The following is a 17,491-nucleotide window of genomic DNA, read 5'->3' as shown; positions in this document are numbered from 1 at the left end:
GGTGGGGGTTACTAGTTTCTTCTAGCAGAGGGGTCGATTACAAGGAGGGGGGGCACAGATTTAAGGTGATTGGTAGAAGGGTAGAGGGCACTTGAGGAAAGTCTTTTTCACCCAAAGAGTGTTGGTGCCTGGTTTGGCAATGGAGAAACCCTCAATTATTCAAAACAATCCTTGTGTCCGAAACATGGTTACCTGCAAAACTGGAATGTGGGATTGGAATGGCGGCTAGATTTCTTTTATCTCGGCCGGCACAAACACGATGGGCTGAATGGTCTCTTTCTGCACTGCGATTTTTCTGCAGTCAAATGCCTCAAGAACTCTGCTCAATCCAGGACCTGAACTTTTGATATTTCCTCACCTCCTCCCACCCTGCAAATCCTTGTTTCAAATTTGTGTTATATTTCAAAATCAAAAATCACGACGCTTGTGGTTTAAAATAAACCTGTTGGACTACAACCTAGTGTCGTGTGATTTCAGACTTTGTCATTCCCAGTCCAACACGGGGACCTCCACATCAGTGTTACATCTCAGACATTCTTGCTATAATCAAAGGTTCCTGACCTGAAATGTTAACTCTGTTTCTATCTCCCTGCCAGTGCTGCTCAACCCACTGACCATTTCCAACAGTTTCCATTTTTATTTGTGATTTCCAGCACCCGCAGTGTATGTGCAGAATGGCCGGAGGTTTCTCTCCCCTCGCTTTGCTCCCATCCTGTGGGTCTCCCATAGGTTACCTATTGAAGAGACCTATATCCCAGCATTGACCCTGATCCTCGTCAGGTCTCTTACTGAGTGGCAGCCAGTGATTAAGCACAGCCGATCAGGTAGCATCCGAGCAATAGGAAAGTTGACATTTCGAGCATAAGCCCTTCATCAGAAATGAGGAGCTTATGCCCGAAATGTCGACTCTCCTGCTCCTCAGATGCTGCCTGACCGGCTGTGCTTTTCCAGCACCACACTTTTCAACTCCGATCTCTAGCATCTGCAGTTCTCACTTCCTCCTGGCAGTCAAAGATTAGTCTGGTACCACAGTAATCAGTGCTTGAACCCCAACGATTCACGATATATATTTTAGTGATTTAGAAGGAAAGGTACAGAGGCTTTGGAGAGGGTGCAAAGAGGGTTTACCAGGATGCTGCCTGGACTGGAAGGCTTGCCTTATGAAGAAAGGTTGAATAAGCTCGGACTTTTCTCTCTGGAGAGAAGGAGGAAGAGGGGAGACCTGATAGAGGTGTACAAAATAATGAGAGGAACAGATAGAGTCAATAGCCAGCGACTTTTCCCCAGGGCAGGATTGACTGGTACGAGAAGTCATAGTTTGAAGTTATTAGGAGGAAGGTATAAAGGAGACATCAGAGGTAGGTTCTTTACACAGAGAGTGGTGAATGCATGGAATGCGTTGCCAGTTGAGGTGGTGGCAGCAAAGTCATTAGGGAAATTTAAGCGACTGCTGGACATACACATGGATAGCAGTGAGTTGAGGGGTGCGTAGGTTAAGTTACTGTATTTTACATTAGGATTAAGTCTTGGCACAACATCATGGGCTTAAGGGCCTGTTCTGTGCTGTGCTTTTCTATGTTCTATGTTCTATGTTCCAGAAGATGGAACTCAACGTAGTAATTTAAGCGACTGCTGGACATACACATGGATAGCAGTGAGTTGAGGGGTGCGTAGGTTAAGTTACTGTATTTTACATTAGGATTAAGTCCTGGCACAACATCATGGGCTTAAGGGCCTGTTCTGTGCTGTGCTTTTCTATGTTCTATGTTCCAGAAGATGGAACTCAACGTAGTATCTCCAACTTTGTAGACGCCATCAATCTGGATGGGATAATGAGCTATGAGAAGAGAACGGGGAAGCTTCAATGTGATTTGAACAAGTTGAGTGAATGGGCAATCCACTTTGATCGGAAACGCAGGAAGGGAGATTATAATCTGAATGGCAATAGGTTGGGAAAGGGGAGATGCAATTTGACCTGGGTGTCCTTGTACACCAGTTACTGACAATAAGCGTAAAAGGTGCAGCAGACAGTGAAGAAGGCAAATGGTATGTTGGCCTTCATAGCGAGAGGATTCGAGTACAGGAGCAGGGGTGTCTTTCTACAATTGTACAAGGCCTTAGTGAGACCACAGCTGGAGTATTGCGTGCAGATTTGGTCTCCTTATCTGGGGGTGGGATGTTCTGGCGATGGAGGAAATGCACCAAAGGTTTACCAGATTGATCCCTGGGATGGCAGGGCTGGATTGGTTAGGATTATATTCATTGGAGTTTAGATGAATGAGGTGGGATCTCATAGAAACCTCTATAATTCTGACATGACTGGACAGTGTAAACACAGGACAGGTGCTCCTATTGATTGGAGACAATTATGCGCTAAAAATGGCCTAGAATGATCCAATTCTGCTCCCATATCTTACGGTTTTATAGTCCTTTGGAGAAAATAGGCAGAGGGTACTGATTGGATGATTAGTCATGATCATACTGAATGGTGGAACATGCATTGAAGGGCTGAATGGCCTTTGCCTGTTCCTATTTTCTATGTGTTCATGTTTAGTTTCTTCGTCCTTCCATCTCTGATCTTTCGAGGCATTTAGCTTTACATTTAGCATTTCTTTCAAAGTGTTAAATGACTTTGGTATTGTGTCATTTCCATTTGATCCAATTTGATGCAATCATTTATCAAACCCACAGCACAGAGCAGACCATCAGCCCCATTAGTCAATGCTGGTGATCCACACAAACTTACTGCCATCTACTCCAATTCACTCATTAATAAATCCTTTCACTTTCACATGCTTCCCTGACTCAACAATTCCTTGCAGTTGTGAGTTCTATGTTCTAATCCCTCTCTGGGTAAAGATATTCCTTTTGAATCCTCAATCAGATTTATTTGTAACACAGGATGGACTCAGTGGTTGTCATCAACCTCCCTGAGGCATTTCTGCTATCCCTTACCCTGTGTATAACAACATCAGGCCACGGGTGGAACGGTGACTCAGTGGTTAGCGCCAGAGACCCGGGTTCGATTCCAGCCTTGGGCGACTGTCTGTGTGGAGTTTGCACATTCTCCCCGTGTCTATGTGGGTGTCCTCCGCGTGCTCTGGGTTTACTCCCACAGTCCAAAGATGTGCAGGTTAGGGTGGATTGGCCATGCTAAATTGCCTATAGTGTCCAGGGATGTGCAGGCTAGGGGGGTTAGCCATGGGGTGGGATGATTTTTGGAGGTGTGATGTGGACTCAATGGGCCAAATGGCCTGCTTCCACACTGCAAGGATCCTATGAAATAAACACAGCACCCAAATCTTAGTGAACAGCCAGCCATTGAGTGCCTTGGAGTAAATTATTTCAGAATGCGCAGAATAGATGCATTCCTATAAGGAAGAAAAATCCCAAATGGAGGATCCACGGTTTGTGGTTAATGAAAAAAGTCAGAGATGGTATCAAAAATAAAGAAAAGGCGTGAGAGTATATACAAGGATGGGTGACACATCAGAAGAATAGACGAATACAGTCTACAAGCCAAGTTTCTGTTCTCTGCGGCCCTTTGATCAGCTAATCTGTGAGAACTGGAATTATCAGAACAATCTTATGTGGAAAATTAGATTGAGGGTATTCAGGTGGGATGGGCCTAGCTGGCTAAATGCGGTGCTCAGATCATAAGCACATATTTGCTCTTCAAAATGTAACTGCTCTGGTGACCTATTAGCAATGGTAAACTGAAAAGGTATGCGGCTTTATCTGGGAATTGGCACAGCTTGTTCATTACTGCACAATTAAATAACCCATTTGGCAGTACGATCGGAAAGACAGGCTATGGGTGAGTAAGGGAATGCAAGACCCCTTTTCCTGCTAATTGGCGCTTTTGTTTAATTGCTGCTTTCCAGGCACAATGTGACCTTGTCAGGAAAACCGTGTCCCTGGCATGATTCATGCGTGTGCGCCAGGGCGTGTCTGCATTAACCGCTCCCCTCTCTTCCCATCCCTTCCCTGTCATTGTGGTTCCACCTGGTTCCTCACCCAAACACCATTCTTTAGGATCCAGCCCCTAGACGCCCTAGGAGATCCAGTCTTTGTTCGGCCCCAATATCGTTACACATTACACTGTCCGGTCAGGTACTGGCTGAAGTGAACTTCTGCCCAGACTAAATCACAAAAGGCTTCTCTGTGGACCGTGACAGTGCTGCTACCATCAGTGGGGCTGACATTCAGATAAAACATTAAGCTGTAACCTATAGGTCGTATGGCACTACTTTGAAGACAAGCCTAACACTTCTTCCTGCTATCCTGCTTAATATTTATCTACCAATATTGTCTGCTTGTGGGATCTTGCTGTGTGTGCATTGGCTCTTCACATTTCGACAGTTGCTGACACTTCAGAAATTCACTTTGAGATACTCCATGGTTGTGAAACACAAAGAACAAAGAGCAGTACAGCACAGGAACAGGCCCTTCGGCCCACCAACGCTGAGTTGACACACGATGCCATCCTAAACTAAACTCTAACGTGCTCCATACCCCTCTATTCCCTGCCTATTGATATATCTGTCGACATTTATATGGATATCTGAGAACTGTAGCCACTTTTATCTGAAGTGAAAATAGCAGTCTTTGTGTATATTATGTAAAATAATTGCTGTCCATGTGTGTAATTTGTGGAATAGCAGACCCTCTGTGTATTATAGGGAATAGCAGACCCTTGTGTGTAGCATGCCAGTCCCTGTATATATTATTAACATTGCCATCCCTGTGTATATTATAGAGAATAGCAAACTCTGTGTATATTATATGAATAGCAGTCCTTGCGTATGTTATAGAAAATTGCTGTCCCTGTGTAAAGTATAGAGAATAGCAATCCCTGTGTATATTACAGAGAATAGCAGACCCTCTGTATATTACAGAGAATATCAGTCCCTGTGTATATTATATAGAATAGCAGTCCCTGGGTGTATATTACAGAGAATATCAGTCCCTGTGTATATTATAGAGAATGGCAGCCCCTGCGTATATTACAGAGAATAGCAATCCCTGTGTATATTATAGAGAATAGCAGACCCTCTGTATATTACAGAGAAAAGCAGTCCCTGGGTATATTATATAGAGTAGCAGTCCCTGGGTGTATATTACAGAGAATATCAGTCCCTGTGTATATTATAGAGAATGGCAGTCCCTGCGTATATTACAGAGAATAGCAATCCCTGTGTATATTACAGAAAATAGCAGACCCTCTGTATCTTACAGAGAAAAGCAGTCCCTGGGTATATTATGGAGAATATCAGTCCCTGTGTAGATAAGAGAGAATAGTAGTCCCTGTGTATAGTATAGAGAATAGCAGACCCTGTGTATATTACAGGGAATAGCAACCCCTATGTATATTATAGAGAATAGCAGGCCCTGTGTATATTGTGGTGAATAGCAGTTCCTGTATATATTATAGAGAACAGCAGTCCCTGTATATATTTTACAGAATAATAGACCCTATCAATATTTCAGAGGTTGGTAGCCCCAGTGGATACTACAGAGAATAGCAACCTCTGTGTAAATGTTTAAGATTGATAGCCCCTATGGACACCACAGAGAAGAACAGTTCTTGTGTATATTGGCCCCGATTTTGTTATGGAGAATATCAAACCAGGTATTTAATACAGCGAGCTGCAATCTTTGTGTTTTGGCGTCACTGTGAATTTGTCACCTGTTAGTGATCATGTCACTGGGACCTGCCCATTGTGTCTCTGATGTGTGTGTGTGTCTCCCTAAAACAACTACGTGTTCACTACTGAGCAGCCTGCCCAGACTGAGTGGATACAGATGGGAGGATGGGTAGTTGGGCGGGGCAGGGGATGTGGTGGTTAGGTATAAGCTATATCGGACCATGCATTAATAACTCTCGCCTTTGCCCTTTGCAGCGGTGTAAAGATAAGCTGAATGCTCTGGCGATCTCTGTCATGAACCAGTGGCCAGGGGTGAGGCTGAGAGTAACAGAAGGCTGGGATGAAGACGGTCACCACTCTGTGGAATCCTTGCATTACGAGGGTCGAGCTGTGGATATCACCACCTCGGATCGAGATCGCTCCAAGTACGGGATGCTGGCCCGTCTGGCAGTGGAAGCAGGATTTGACTGGGTCTATTATGAATCCAAGGCTCATATCCACTGTTCTGTCAAATCAGGTAAAGGCTTTTGCAACAATTTTGTACCTATTGTCATCAGGCTTTTAAAGATCACAGCCGATAATTTCACTCAGAGTTACAATACTTCAAATAGCCTGGCATATGAGGCGAGGCAATAGCTTTGTGGTACTATCGCTAGACTAGTAATCCAGGGACTCAGGTTGTGTTCTGGGGACCTGGGTTCAAGTCCCATCACAGCAGATGGTGGAATTTGAATCCGATTAAGATCTGGAATTAAGGGTCTAATGATGACCATGAATCCATTCTTGGGGGCAACACCCATCAGGTTCATCAATGCTCCTTAGGGAAGGAAACTGCCATCCTTACCAGGTCTGGTCTACATGTGACTCCAAACCCATAGCAAAACTTGGGGGAAGCATGGTGGCTCAGTGGCTAGCACTGCTGCCTGACAGCTCCAGGGACCCGGGTTCGATGCCAGCCTCGGGTGATTGTCTGTGTGGAATTTGCTCATTCTCTCTGTGTCTGCGGGGGTTTCCTCCAAAATTCCAAATATGTGCAGGTTAAGGTGAATTGGCCATGTTAAATTGCCTGTAATGTTCAGGGACGTGTAGGTTAGGTGCATTAGACAAGGGCAAATGTGGAGTAACAGGGTTGGGAAATGAGTCTGGGTGGGTAACCCTTTGCAAGGTTGGTGTGGAATTGTTGGGCCGAAGGGCCTGTTTCCACACTTTAGGGATTCTATGACTGTCGGGATTCCAAATCCAACTGGTCTCATAGCATCTGTGGGGAGAGAAACAGAGTTAACGCTCTGAGTCCGATGTGATTCTTGTTCAGAACTCTTGAGTCACACCTTTGACTTGGAGACAGTGAGACAGGTTAAAGAAGAAACTTAAAAAAAAAACAACTGCGGATGCTAGAAATCAGAAACCAAGCCAGAAATTGCTGGAAACACCCAACAGGTCTGGCAACATCCGTGGAGAAAAAGCAGAATTAACGTTTCAGGTCCAGTGACTCTTCTTCAGGATTGTTCTTCAGAATGTTCTGAAGGAGTCACCGGTCCTCTAAATGTTAACCCTGCTTTCTCTCCACAGATGCTGCTAGACCTACTGAGTTTTTCCAGTGATTTCTGACTTTGTGAAAGGAGAAATTGTTGACAGTGATGAGCTCAGTCAAGCGGAGTAGAGTGGTGGTGAATGGGGGATGGTTCAGGCCTCTTTCCAAGAAGAATGGGAGAGCTCTCAGCAGATCCTGATGGGGAATGGAGGTGCAGAAGGATTGTCCATCCACTGGGAAGAGAAGGTAGCTAAAGCAAGAAAACTAGGAGACTATGGAATTGATGTAAAACATCAGAAGAATCATAAATGTAAGTTGGAAGAGACATATAGAGTCAAGATAGAAACAGAGAAAATAGGATTAGGAGTAGGCCATTTGGCCCTTCGAGTCTGCACCACCATTCAATATGATCATGGCTGATCATGCAATCTCAGTTTCCCATTCCTGCTTTTCCTTCATACGCCTTGATCCCAAGGGCCCCGTCCAGCTCTCTCTTGAATATATGTAATAAACTGGCCCCAACAGCTTCCTGTGGGAGAGACATTCTTCCTCACTTCAGTCCTGAATGGCTTACTCCTTATTCTTGGACTGTGACCCCTAGTTCGGGACTTCCCCAACATCGGGAACATCCTTCCCTCATCTAGCTTGTCCAGCCCCATCAAGACTTTGCTATGGGATGGTCCCACACATTCTTCTAAATCCAATTAGAAAGAAAATCAGAAGAAGTAGGTTTGGTGGAGCAGGAGCTGAAATGACAGGTCTATCAGGGCAGTCCTCTTTGTGGATTTTGGAAAGGACATATAAGTGGGCTGTGCAGGATTGGAAGAATATGAGGTAGGAAGCTCTGGAGATGCAGTCAGTGACGATCCTAAAGTGTTGAGTGGTGAGGAAAAGATCCAGAGGGTGATAGGAGGAAGCATCTTGAGAGTTGCAAGGTCCTGTAAGGTCAACATTGGCCACCATTGACAACAACAGCTACCCCGCTCTTCCCGGCAGACCGCTACAAAAAAGCCAGGGTTAGCCCTGAGAGAACGGAATGTAGCAGGTTTCAAGGGAGACAGGTAAGAGTGAGTGAGCAAATTAGAGAAATTAACCTGGCTGGTGTCACATCAACATTTCTCAATGAGAAACAGATAAGAGGCCAGAGGGAGGAGTACAGGCCGAGAGGGAGTATCGGAGATGGGTGAAAGGATCTGTGTGGCAAGGACAGAGGACCCCTCTCCAAAGAAATGGACATGGAGGTGAAGATGACAGAGGAAGAATTTCATGCCTGAAATTCATTGGGATTGGAGCATAAAGTGATAAAAGAAAGTCCTTTCCTTGGGTCAGACTGTTCAGCATCAGAGGATATAGTGAAGACATGATAAGAGGCAGGTTAAATATAATGCTGGAGTCATAAGGATGTGCAGGAGAGGATGGATTCAGAGGGACCTGTGAAATGTTGGAGCTCTAAGTTACTTCATTCTGACCTATTTCAAGTATGTCCAAACCAGCATGGTTCAGTTGGTAGCATTCTTATTTCTTGAGTCAGACAATCAAGATGAAACCTCAAAGATTTGAGCAACAATGCAGAACTGAGACAGTGCTATGCTGTCAGAGGTGTCATACATTAGATCCTGAGACTCTGTAATCTCAGGTGGGAAGAAATGGAAATATTGGAAAAGGAACAATGCTGTTATCCCATGACCTGACGGAATATTTATCCTTCAGACAGTATACTGATTATCTGCTAATTCTCATGTTGCTATTTGAGGGACTTGCTGTCTGGAAATTGGCTGCTGCTGTTTATTTCTATAGAAACTAGACTTCAAAGGAGAGGATGGCCTGGTGGCTCAGTGGTTAGCCCTGCTGCTTCACAGACCCAGGTTCAATTCCAGCCTCAGGCAACTGTCTGTGTGGCGCTTGCATTTTCTCCATGTGTCTGTGTGTGTTTCCTCCAGGTGCTCCAGTTTCCTCACATAATCCGAAGGTGGCCATGCTGAATTGCCTGTAGTGTGCAGGCTAGGTGAATTGGCAATGGGAAATGCAGGGTGATAGGATAGGGGGTTGGGTCTGGGTGGGAAGCTCTTTGATGGTTTGGTGTGGACTCGATGGGCCAAATGGTCTGCTTCCATACTATAGGAATTCTATGAAGTATTTCAGGGATGTCCTAGGATTGTAAAAAGAGCAAAATAAACACATTCTTTCTAACTGGGGAGACCAATGCCTGTCAGCTGCTGTTACACAAGGGAGAGCAGGCCAGGGGACATCACACTTGGAGGTCTGAAAAATCCTGGATACCATATTATAAGTTGCAGCATTGGAGAAGGGAAAGGAAATAAACTGGATAAAGATACGACGGGGAGGAAAAAAGGAATTGATGAATCCATTGATCAGATCATGTAGAACAAAGAACTGTGGAAACAAATAAAAATAGAAAATGCTGGAAAAACTCTGCAGGTCTGGCTACATTTACAAATAAAGGTTTCAATCCAGTGACCCTTCCAGTGATGGGGCTTGATGGAATAGTTTGCAAAGAGGCTCATATTGAGCATAAACAGCAGCATGGATCCTTTGAGTTGAATCAGTTGTTTCTGTGTTGGACAGTCTGTGTTTGTTGTTTCATTCACTCCTGGGATGTAGGTGTTGCTGTCTGAGCCAGCATTTATTGCCCATCCCCAATTGCCCAGAAGGCATTTAAGAGTCGACCACATTGCTGTGGGTCTGGAGTCACATGTAGGCCAGGATGGACATTCGTGAACCCGATGGGTTTTTCTGACAATGGATTCATGGTCATCATCAGACTCTTAATTCCAGATTTTTAAAATTGAATTCAAATTCCATCATCTGCCATGGCAAGTTTCGAACCTGTGTCCCCAGAAAATTACCTGGATCTCTAGATTAACAGCCCAGCAATAATATCACTAGGCCATCGCCTCCCTGTGATGATGGGCTGCGATGTTGCCTGTCCCTAGTTGCCCCTTGAGAAGGTGGCAGGAGCTGCCATTTTGAACCGCCGCTGTGTATTTGGTGTGTGGACACCCACAATGCTGTTAGGGAGGGAGGACTTTGACAAATGTGAAGTATTTCATCCCATATTGCAGATAGGCCTCTCTGATGAGCTGGCAGGTAGAAGCAAGCTCAATTCAAGATACTTTCCCGTTTGTGAATGTAAATCATCGAGACCTTATGTCCAATTTCAGCCATTGCCATGAGGATCAGTATTACACATTCCCTGGCTGGTTCATTTCAATGGGTTAGTTTTGCCTGACCCACCAATGACACAGAAGGAAGTCTTAGAAAATGTTGTCAAGCCTGACTGAACTACCTTGCAGAACAGCAGGGCCTGAGAGTAGGATGGAGGACAAAAGTCAACTCTTCTCCCAAATCCATTCAGAACCTAGGGCCTTAAGGTACTAAAGCTAAGAATGAATGGATCTGGAGGAAGTTTCAGCCAGAAGCCATATATGAATTAAAAACAACAGCGTAGGAAGATTACGTTTATTGATTTAAGGAGTGTGCTTTCGGTTCCAAGTATCAGCTTAAAACAATTGATCATTAACTGGGACATATTTATACTGAGTCATTATCAGTTAATGCTACACAGGGCTGCTATTCTCTGTAATATGCACGGGGCTACTCTCTATACACTGAAACATTGGAACCTCTAATGTACACAGGGGCTGTTGTTCGCTTTAACATGCAGAGAGCATACTATTCTCTAAAATTGCACAGGGCTGCTATTCTCTATAATATCCACAGGGCTATTATTCACTACAAAGGTATAGGGGTTGCTATTCTCTGTATGATACACATGGGCACATTCCCTACAACATACTTGAGAGCTGCTATTCTCGGTAAGAGGGGAGCAGCTATTCCCTTTAATATGCACTAAGACTTTATTCTCCGTAGTGTATACAGGGCCTGTTATTCTCAAAATATACAGCGGCAGCTGTTATATATAACAAACCAGCAGGCTGCTATTCCCTGTAATGTAGACTGGGCATTATTCCTACAGTGTACACAGGGGCTGATTTTCTCTAAAAATACATACAGTAAGGCACTGTTCCCTATAATATGCACAAGACCTTTATCCTCTACTTCACACTGGGGCACTATTCTCTATAAAGTATGTCAGGACATCATTCCCTATAAGTCACAGTAGGACACTAGACCCTATAATATACGCAGCGGCTGCTATTCCTTATAACACAGAATAGGACACTATTCCTGACAACATACACAGGTATGAGAGCGTGGTGCTGGAAAAGCACCACACTCTCAACTCCGATCTCCAGCATTTGCAGTCCTCATTTTCTCCAACATACACAGGTACTGTTATTTTCTATAATACTTCGTTCACTGCACTGAAGCACTTTATAATATACACAAGAATTGTTATTCTCTATACCATACACAAAGGCACTAGTCCCTGGAATTACACAGTGTCTTCTGTTCCTTGTGAAATAAAGGGGGGTTGCTACTCATTTTCCTTTATACAGAAGCTGATACTCTCTATTACATGCACAGGGTCTGCTATTCTCAATAATACACTGGGTCTGATTTTTATTGTGCAGATGGAGTTGTTCCTTTCTACAATGTTCACTATTCCTTATGGTGTACATTTAGTTTCCTGTTCTCTTTAACATTTGTTTTGATTTAGATTCCCTACAGTGTGGAAACAGGCCCTTCAGCCCAATAAGTCCTCACCGACCCTTTGAAGAGCAACCAACCCAGACCCATTCCCCTACATTTACCCCTTCACCTAACACTACAGGCAATTTGCCATGGCCAATTCACCTGACCTGCACATCTTTGGACTGTGGGAGGAAACCGGAGCACCCGGAGGAAACCCATGCAGACATGGGGAGAATGTGCAAACTCCACACAGACAGTTGCCCGAGGTGGGAATTGAACCTCGGTGTCTGGCGCTGTGAGGCAGCAGTGCTAACCACTGTGCCACCATACTGCCCCAGGCGCAGGAGTTTCTATTCTCAACATGAAGGATGTATTGGAGTGAGGTGGTAATGGCCTGGACTTGTTGCTAGAGGTTGCTGCAGATTTGCTGCTTTCCATTCAGAATGTACTGGGGCTGTGTTTGGGAGTGGCCATAGGATCACCTGTCGTCATGGTTTCGCTGTTTGCACTTAACTTGAACAAACAGAATATCTGGGAATTATTCATTCTTAATACTTAATACTTAATTTTTTTACATTTCCTTCAGGAGTAATAAATAAAATAATTGAGACATAGCAAGAAATATGTGAGACAGGCATTGAAGGAAGGAGAACACGAGAGATGGTGAGGGAAAGAGAGACAGAGACAGTGATGGGGAGAGAGAGAGAGAGAAAGACATACAGTGAGGAAAAGAAATAGGAGAATGAGCAAGAGAAAGGGAGAGGAGAATGAATGAATGAAGCAGAAGAGTGAGATGGAAATAGAGGGGAGAGATAGTGAGAGACACCACGAGAGAAGTAGAGAGGATGGTGAGACAGTGAAGGAGAAGAGGAAAGAGAGGGAAATAGAGAGTAGAGAGAGGCAAATAGAGAATAGAGATTTAGGGAGCAGAAAGAGTGTGACGCAATGAGGAAAAATGACAGAGAATGAGAGAATAAAAAGCAGATGCAGATAAGAAGGGAAAGTTAGAGATAGTGAGCTGAAGGAAAAGAGACTGCAAACAACAGAAGCAAAGGTGTAGATTTGGAGTGGGCGAGAGATAAACAGCATGAAATGAGAGACAGAAGAAGGAGATACAAGGATGAGGGGAGGAAGGTTGGAGAGGCAGTGATGGAGAGTGATTAATTGAGCTAATACTAAAACGGAAGAGGCAGAGAGAAGGTGTTTTCTCACCTTATGGACTGTTGTCTCTATCTCTCATTAACTCTTCCCCCATCTGTAATCAGTCTCACTCTTTCAGACTTTCCTATCTATTACAAGTTTTTGAAGATGGCTAAAGAAATTACAAAGTCTATTAAAATGACACGTGTGATCTTTGGCCTTATATGTTTGGAATCATAGTGTATGGAAACTAAACCTTTTGGAACCAGTGATTTGACCTCACCTGGAATATTGCTTCCAATTCGGGGCACATTTTCAGAAGCATGTCAAAGCATTGGTCAGGGCAAGGAGCAGACTTAGCAGAATAATTCCAGGAAGGAGGAACTTTATTAATGTAGAGAAATTACAGACACCAATCATTCTTCTTTGAGCAGAGAAGGTTAAGGGGAAATTTAATTGAGGTGTTCAAAAACCATACAAGGTTTTGACAGAACAGACAGGGAAAAGCTGACAGCAAACTATGTAATTAATGGTCTGAGATTTAAAAGAATTGGCAATAGAATCAGGAAAGGTGCAGAAAATGTTAGTCACGAGTTTATGTCTGGAATTGCTTCTCTCAAAGGGTCGTGAATCTGTGGAATTCACTACCCCAGAGTGCAATGGATGCTGGGACATTGAATAAATTTGGACGAGATAGATTTTTTAATTAGTAATGGGTTGAAGGATTCTGGAGAATGGATTAGAGTGGAAATTGCTGGAAAAGCACAGCAATTCAGACAGCATCCGAGGAGCAAGAAAATCGACATTTCGGGCAAAAGCCCTTCATCTGGAGAATGGGCAGGAAGGTGTAGGTGAGATCGAGATGAGATCAGCCATGGTTGTATTAGATGGGAGAGCAGGCCCAAGGGGTTGAGTTGCTAATTCCTGCTCCGAGTTCATACATTCTTGAAGAATGAGCTGCCCAAACATCTGGTAGAAGCAAATTCAGTAATAACTTTCAATTCAAACTGGATAGGTATTTGACAATTGAAAGTTTTGAAGGCTACAGGGCAAAACAAATGTGAGAGTGGTAACAATAATGTTTTTGCTCCCTCAAGTTAGGATTGGTTTGCTGGGTGGAATGGGGGTTGGTTTTAAGAGAAAGGAAGGACTGCAGATGCTGGAAGTCAGAGTCAAATAGTGTGGTGCTGGAAACAAACAGCCAATCAGGCAGCATCCGAGCTCCTCATCAGGAATGAAGCTCATTTGGCTGGATGGTTGGTGTGTGATGCTAACAGCATATGTTCAATTCCTGCACTGGACGCCATTACTGTGAAGGATTCTCCTTCTCAACCTCTCCTCTTGCCTGAGGTGTAGTGACCCTCACATTAAGGCATCACTCATCGTCCTTTTCTAATAAGGAAGCAGCCCTATGGTCTGGGAAGAAAGACGATGGTGATTTGACTGAAGGATGGAATGGCCTCCTTCCTTGCTGCAGGATTCCACAATGCCTCCTGAGTAGTTCTTGTTTATCTGTTTCCCTCTTGCATCCTCTTTGCCCCTCTCATTCAGTTTCTTCCTTGTGTTCCTGCTGTCCTACACTTTCTTTCTCTTTGCCTCTGTACCTCATTATACAGACTTCCTTTTCTACAAATGTGTTCCATTTTGTCTCATGGTTACAAGCACGAAACTGAGAAATGGCACATATTTATTGACTAACATCTGACGTATCTCTTTCCAGATCATTCCATGGCGGCAAAGACTGGTGGCTGCTTCCCTGGAAACGCCAGCGTCCTGATGGAAGATGGCAGGAGGAAGAGAGTGTCTGACCTCCAGCCTGGAGACCGTGTACAGACTGTGGATCACGGAGGGAATGTTGTTTTCAGCAGCTTCGTGACCTTCCTGGACCGGGACCCCAGGGCGGTGAAGGTGTTTCACCAGCTAGAGACCCTGGAGCCACCTCGCAGGCTGCTCCTGACGGCTGCCCACCTGGTGTTTGTGGCCGACAACTTCACATCGGACCCGGGAAAGTTCAGAGCCACCTTCGCCAGCAACGTGAGGGTCGGCCAGTACTTGTACGTGGTGGGCCATTCGGGCCATCGGCCGGCGAGGGTGACCGGCATCTCGATGCGCGAACTCGAGGGCGCCTATGCCCCTTTGACCCAGCACGGCACCCTGGTGGTGAACGGTGTATTGGCATCCTGTTTCGCGGCCATTGATGGGCATGGACTAGCGCATCTAGCCTTCGCCCCCCTACGCCTCTGCTACCAGTTGACCTCCATCTTCGGTGGGGGCGCATCGCGGCAGGAGGGCGTGCATTGGTACTCCTGGCTCCTGTACCAACTGGGCAGGCTCCTCCTCAGCGCTGAGTACTTTCACCCGTGGGGCATGGCACAGAGCTGAGGGGCAGGCGGGGGAATTGAGTCTTTACGGAGAGTAAACTTGGGAGGGTGCAAGCTTAACGCTGGTCGTGCCTCCCCCATCCCCTACCAGTGATGGGTGCCTAGGGGTGAATCACACGGGTGAAAGGTTGGGGAGTCCTCTGCTTCAATGGCCCCAAGGATCTAAATCATCACAATGGACGAGGGATTTCGGGATGTCGCTTAACCTCCGTGGAGCCACCTCCACCCCCACCCCAATCGTCATTTAAAACAGGACGCACAGCAGTTGAGTGTTGGAATTTGCATCAATGGGCACTAACCCCAATCTTGCTTGTCTCACCTCTGACTGAATTACACTGGACCCTCCTTTGCTTCGTAGCCAGAGGATTCGAAACCTCAGTGCTGGCTTCAACCGCGCAACGTACAAAACAGCCAGAGATCATTGCATAAAGATGTGCAGGCATAATCTCAGACTCTGTTTCAAAGTCATGTATCCTGCCCATGTTCATGTATTATTTTTATCATATCTCTGTTACAAATCGCTACATCCCCCATTTCGAATGAGAATTGCCTATGTAAACATGTCACACTGCAGTTGCATCCCCTGGCCACTGGTGGTGCTACAGGCAGTTTTGCTTAATAGTGTGGACCTGGGAATATATAATTGGATAAAAATGTGTGTGCAGATGTAATTAATAATATAGATGTATGTATATCAGAAAATTACTGTTGTCGCAGGGAGAAGGCTTTAACCATACTGTCAAATCCAAGTGGATAGAGGTTCATGGCTTGAGTCCTAATATTTACTTTGCTGCTGAAACAAGTGAATTAACATTTTCCTTATCAGTGCCTCCGCATCATCAGATACTGAACTAAACAAATCAGATAGAAGCCTAGTGCTTAGCTTATGAGTTTCTGTTCACAGATATAAAAGCTCCAGTGCAACAAAATCTAAAGTTGCTAACTCTGGTTGGGTTTATTCCTAGAGATTTCACAAACAAAGAAACTAGGATCAGACCACTCAGCCCTTTGAGTCTGTTTTGTCTTTCAATATAATCATGGCTAATCATTTAAATCAATACTGTTCCCTCTTTCTCCCCAAAGCTTTTGATCCCTTTAGCCCGAAGAACTATATCTAACTCTTTCTTGAAAACATTCAATGTTTTGACTCAACCACTTTTTCTGGCATAGAATTCACAGGCTCGCTATTCTCTGGCTGAAAAAAACTTCTCACGTGACTTCCTGTGGTTTTATCATGTGACTTCCCTGTCTCTAATAGGTCCACACTGCAACCCAAACCCAACAGCTAATAAATCAAAGTTTTCAGAAAAAAGTGATAATTTTATTTTAAATGGCACTATGAAGTGGTATGGTGGCTCAGCGGTTAGCATTGCTACCTCATAGTGCCAGGGATCCGGGTTTGGGTCCACAGTCAGGCGACTGTCTGTGTGGAGTTTGCACTTTCTCCCCATGTCTGCGTGGGTTTCCTCCAGGTGCTGTGGTATCCACCCCCCACCCCACCCCAGTTCAAAGATGTGCAGGTTAGGTGGATTGGCCATGCTAAATTGCTCTGTAGCATCCAGGGATGTGCAGGCTGGGTGGTTTGGCCAGGGGAAAGACAGGGTTACAGGGATGGGTGAGTCTGGATGGGATGCTGTTCAGACAGCCAGTGTGATTTGACGGGCTGAATGACCTGCTTCCACAATGTAGTGATTCTATGATCCCAATGTCGGATCTTGTTGCGCATTGATTTTCAACAGAGTAAGTGAGCTTTGAAATCAAAGCAGAAAGTGCCAGAAACACTCAGATAGCCTGGTAACATCTATGGAGGGAGAAGCAGTGTTAATATGTCAGATCAATGACGCTTCAGGTTCCTGATAAAACATTAACTTGGCTTTTCTGTCTCTCTCTGTAAATGTACTGCCAGATTTGCTGTGCGTTTTCAGATTGTCATTTTTATAGGCTTCCAGCATCCACCTTTTGCATTTGGCCTTCTGGGTATCTTGCAATCGGTGGGGTATTTATTAGTTCTGGTAAATATTTAAGTGCTGCCATCAGGCTGTAGATCAGGCTGCATGACAATCTCAATCAGTTACAAATGGTCAGGAGATAATCCTCAGGTTGGACCTATCTGTTAAATTGCAGTGATTTCCAACACTGTACTGATGCCTGAGTCAGTAAATGTAAATTTAATC

General features: G+C 44.7%; 2 protein-coding genes across 2 annotated transcripts in view; one reads left to right on the top strand and one right to left on the bottom strand.

Moving 5' to 3' along the window:
* The window catches only part of LOC122551807 (indian hedgehog protein-like), a 77,501-nt gene extending 60,793 nt beyond the window's left edge, over positions 1-16,708 (top strand). Inside the window, exons 2-3 of the mRNA XM_043694286.1 lie at positions 5,904-6,165; positions 14,657-16,708. Of these exons, the coding sequence (XP_043550221.1) occupies positions 5,904-6,165; positions 14,657-15,318 (924 nt within the window). The 3' untranslated portion in view covers positions 15,319-16,708. The remainder of the gene's footprint in view (positions 1-5,903; positions 6,166-14,656) is intronic.
* Positions 1-17,491, bottom strand: part of slc23a3 (solute carrier family 23 member 3) — a 130,245-nt gene that overhangs the window by 11,451 nt on the left and 101,303 nt on the right. The window lies entirely within an intron of this gene.

This window comes from Chiloscyllium plagiosum, chromosome 7 (genome assembly GCF_004010195.1).
Source record: "Chiloscyllium plagiosum isolate BGI_BamShark_2017 chromosome 7, ASM401019v2, whole genome shotgun sequence".
Taxonomy (NCBI): Eukaryota; Metazoa; Chordata; class Chondrichthyes; order Orectolobiformes; family Hemiscylliidae; genus Chiloscyllium; species Chiloscyllium plagiosum.
This window is presented reverse-complemented; position numbering and strand designations above follow the sequence as displayed.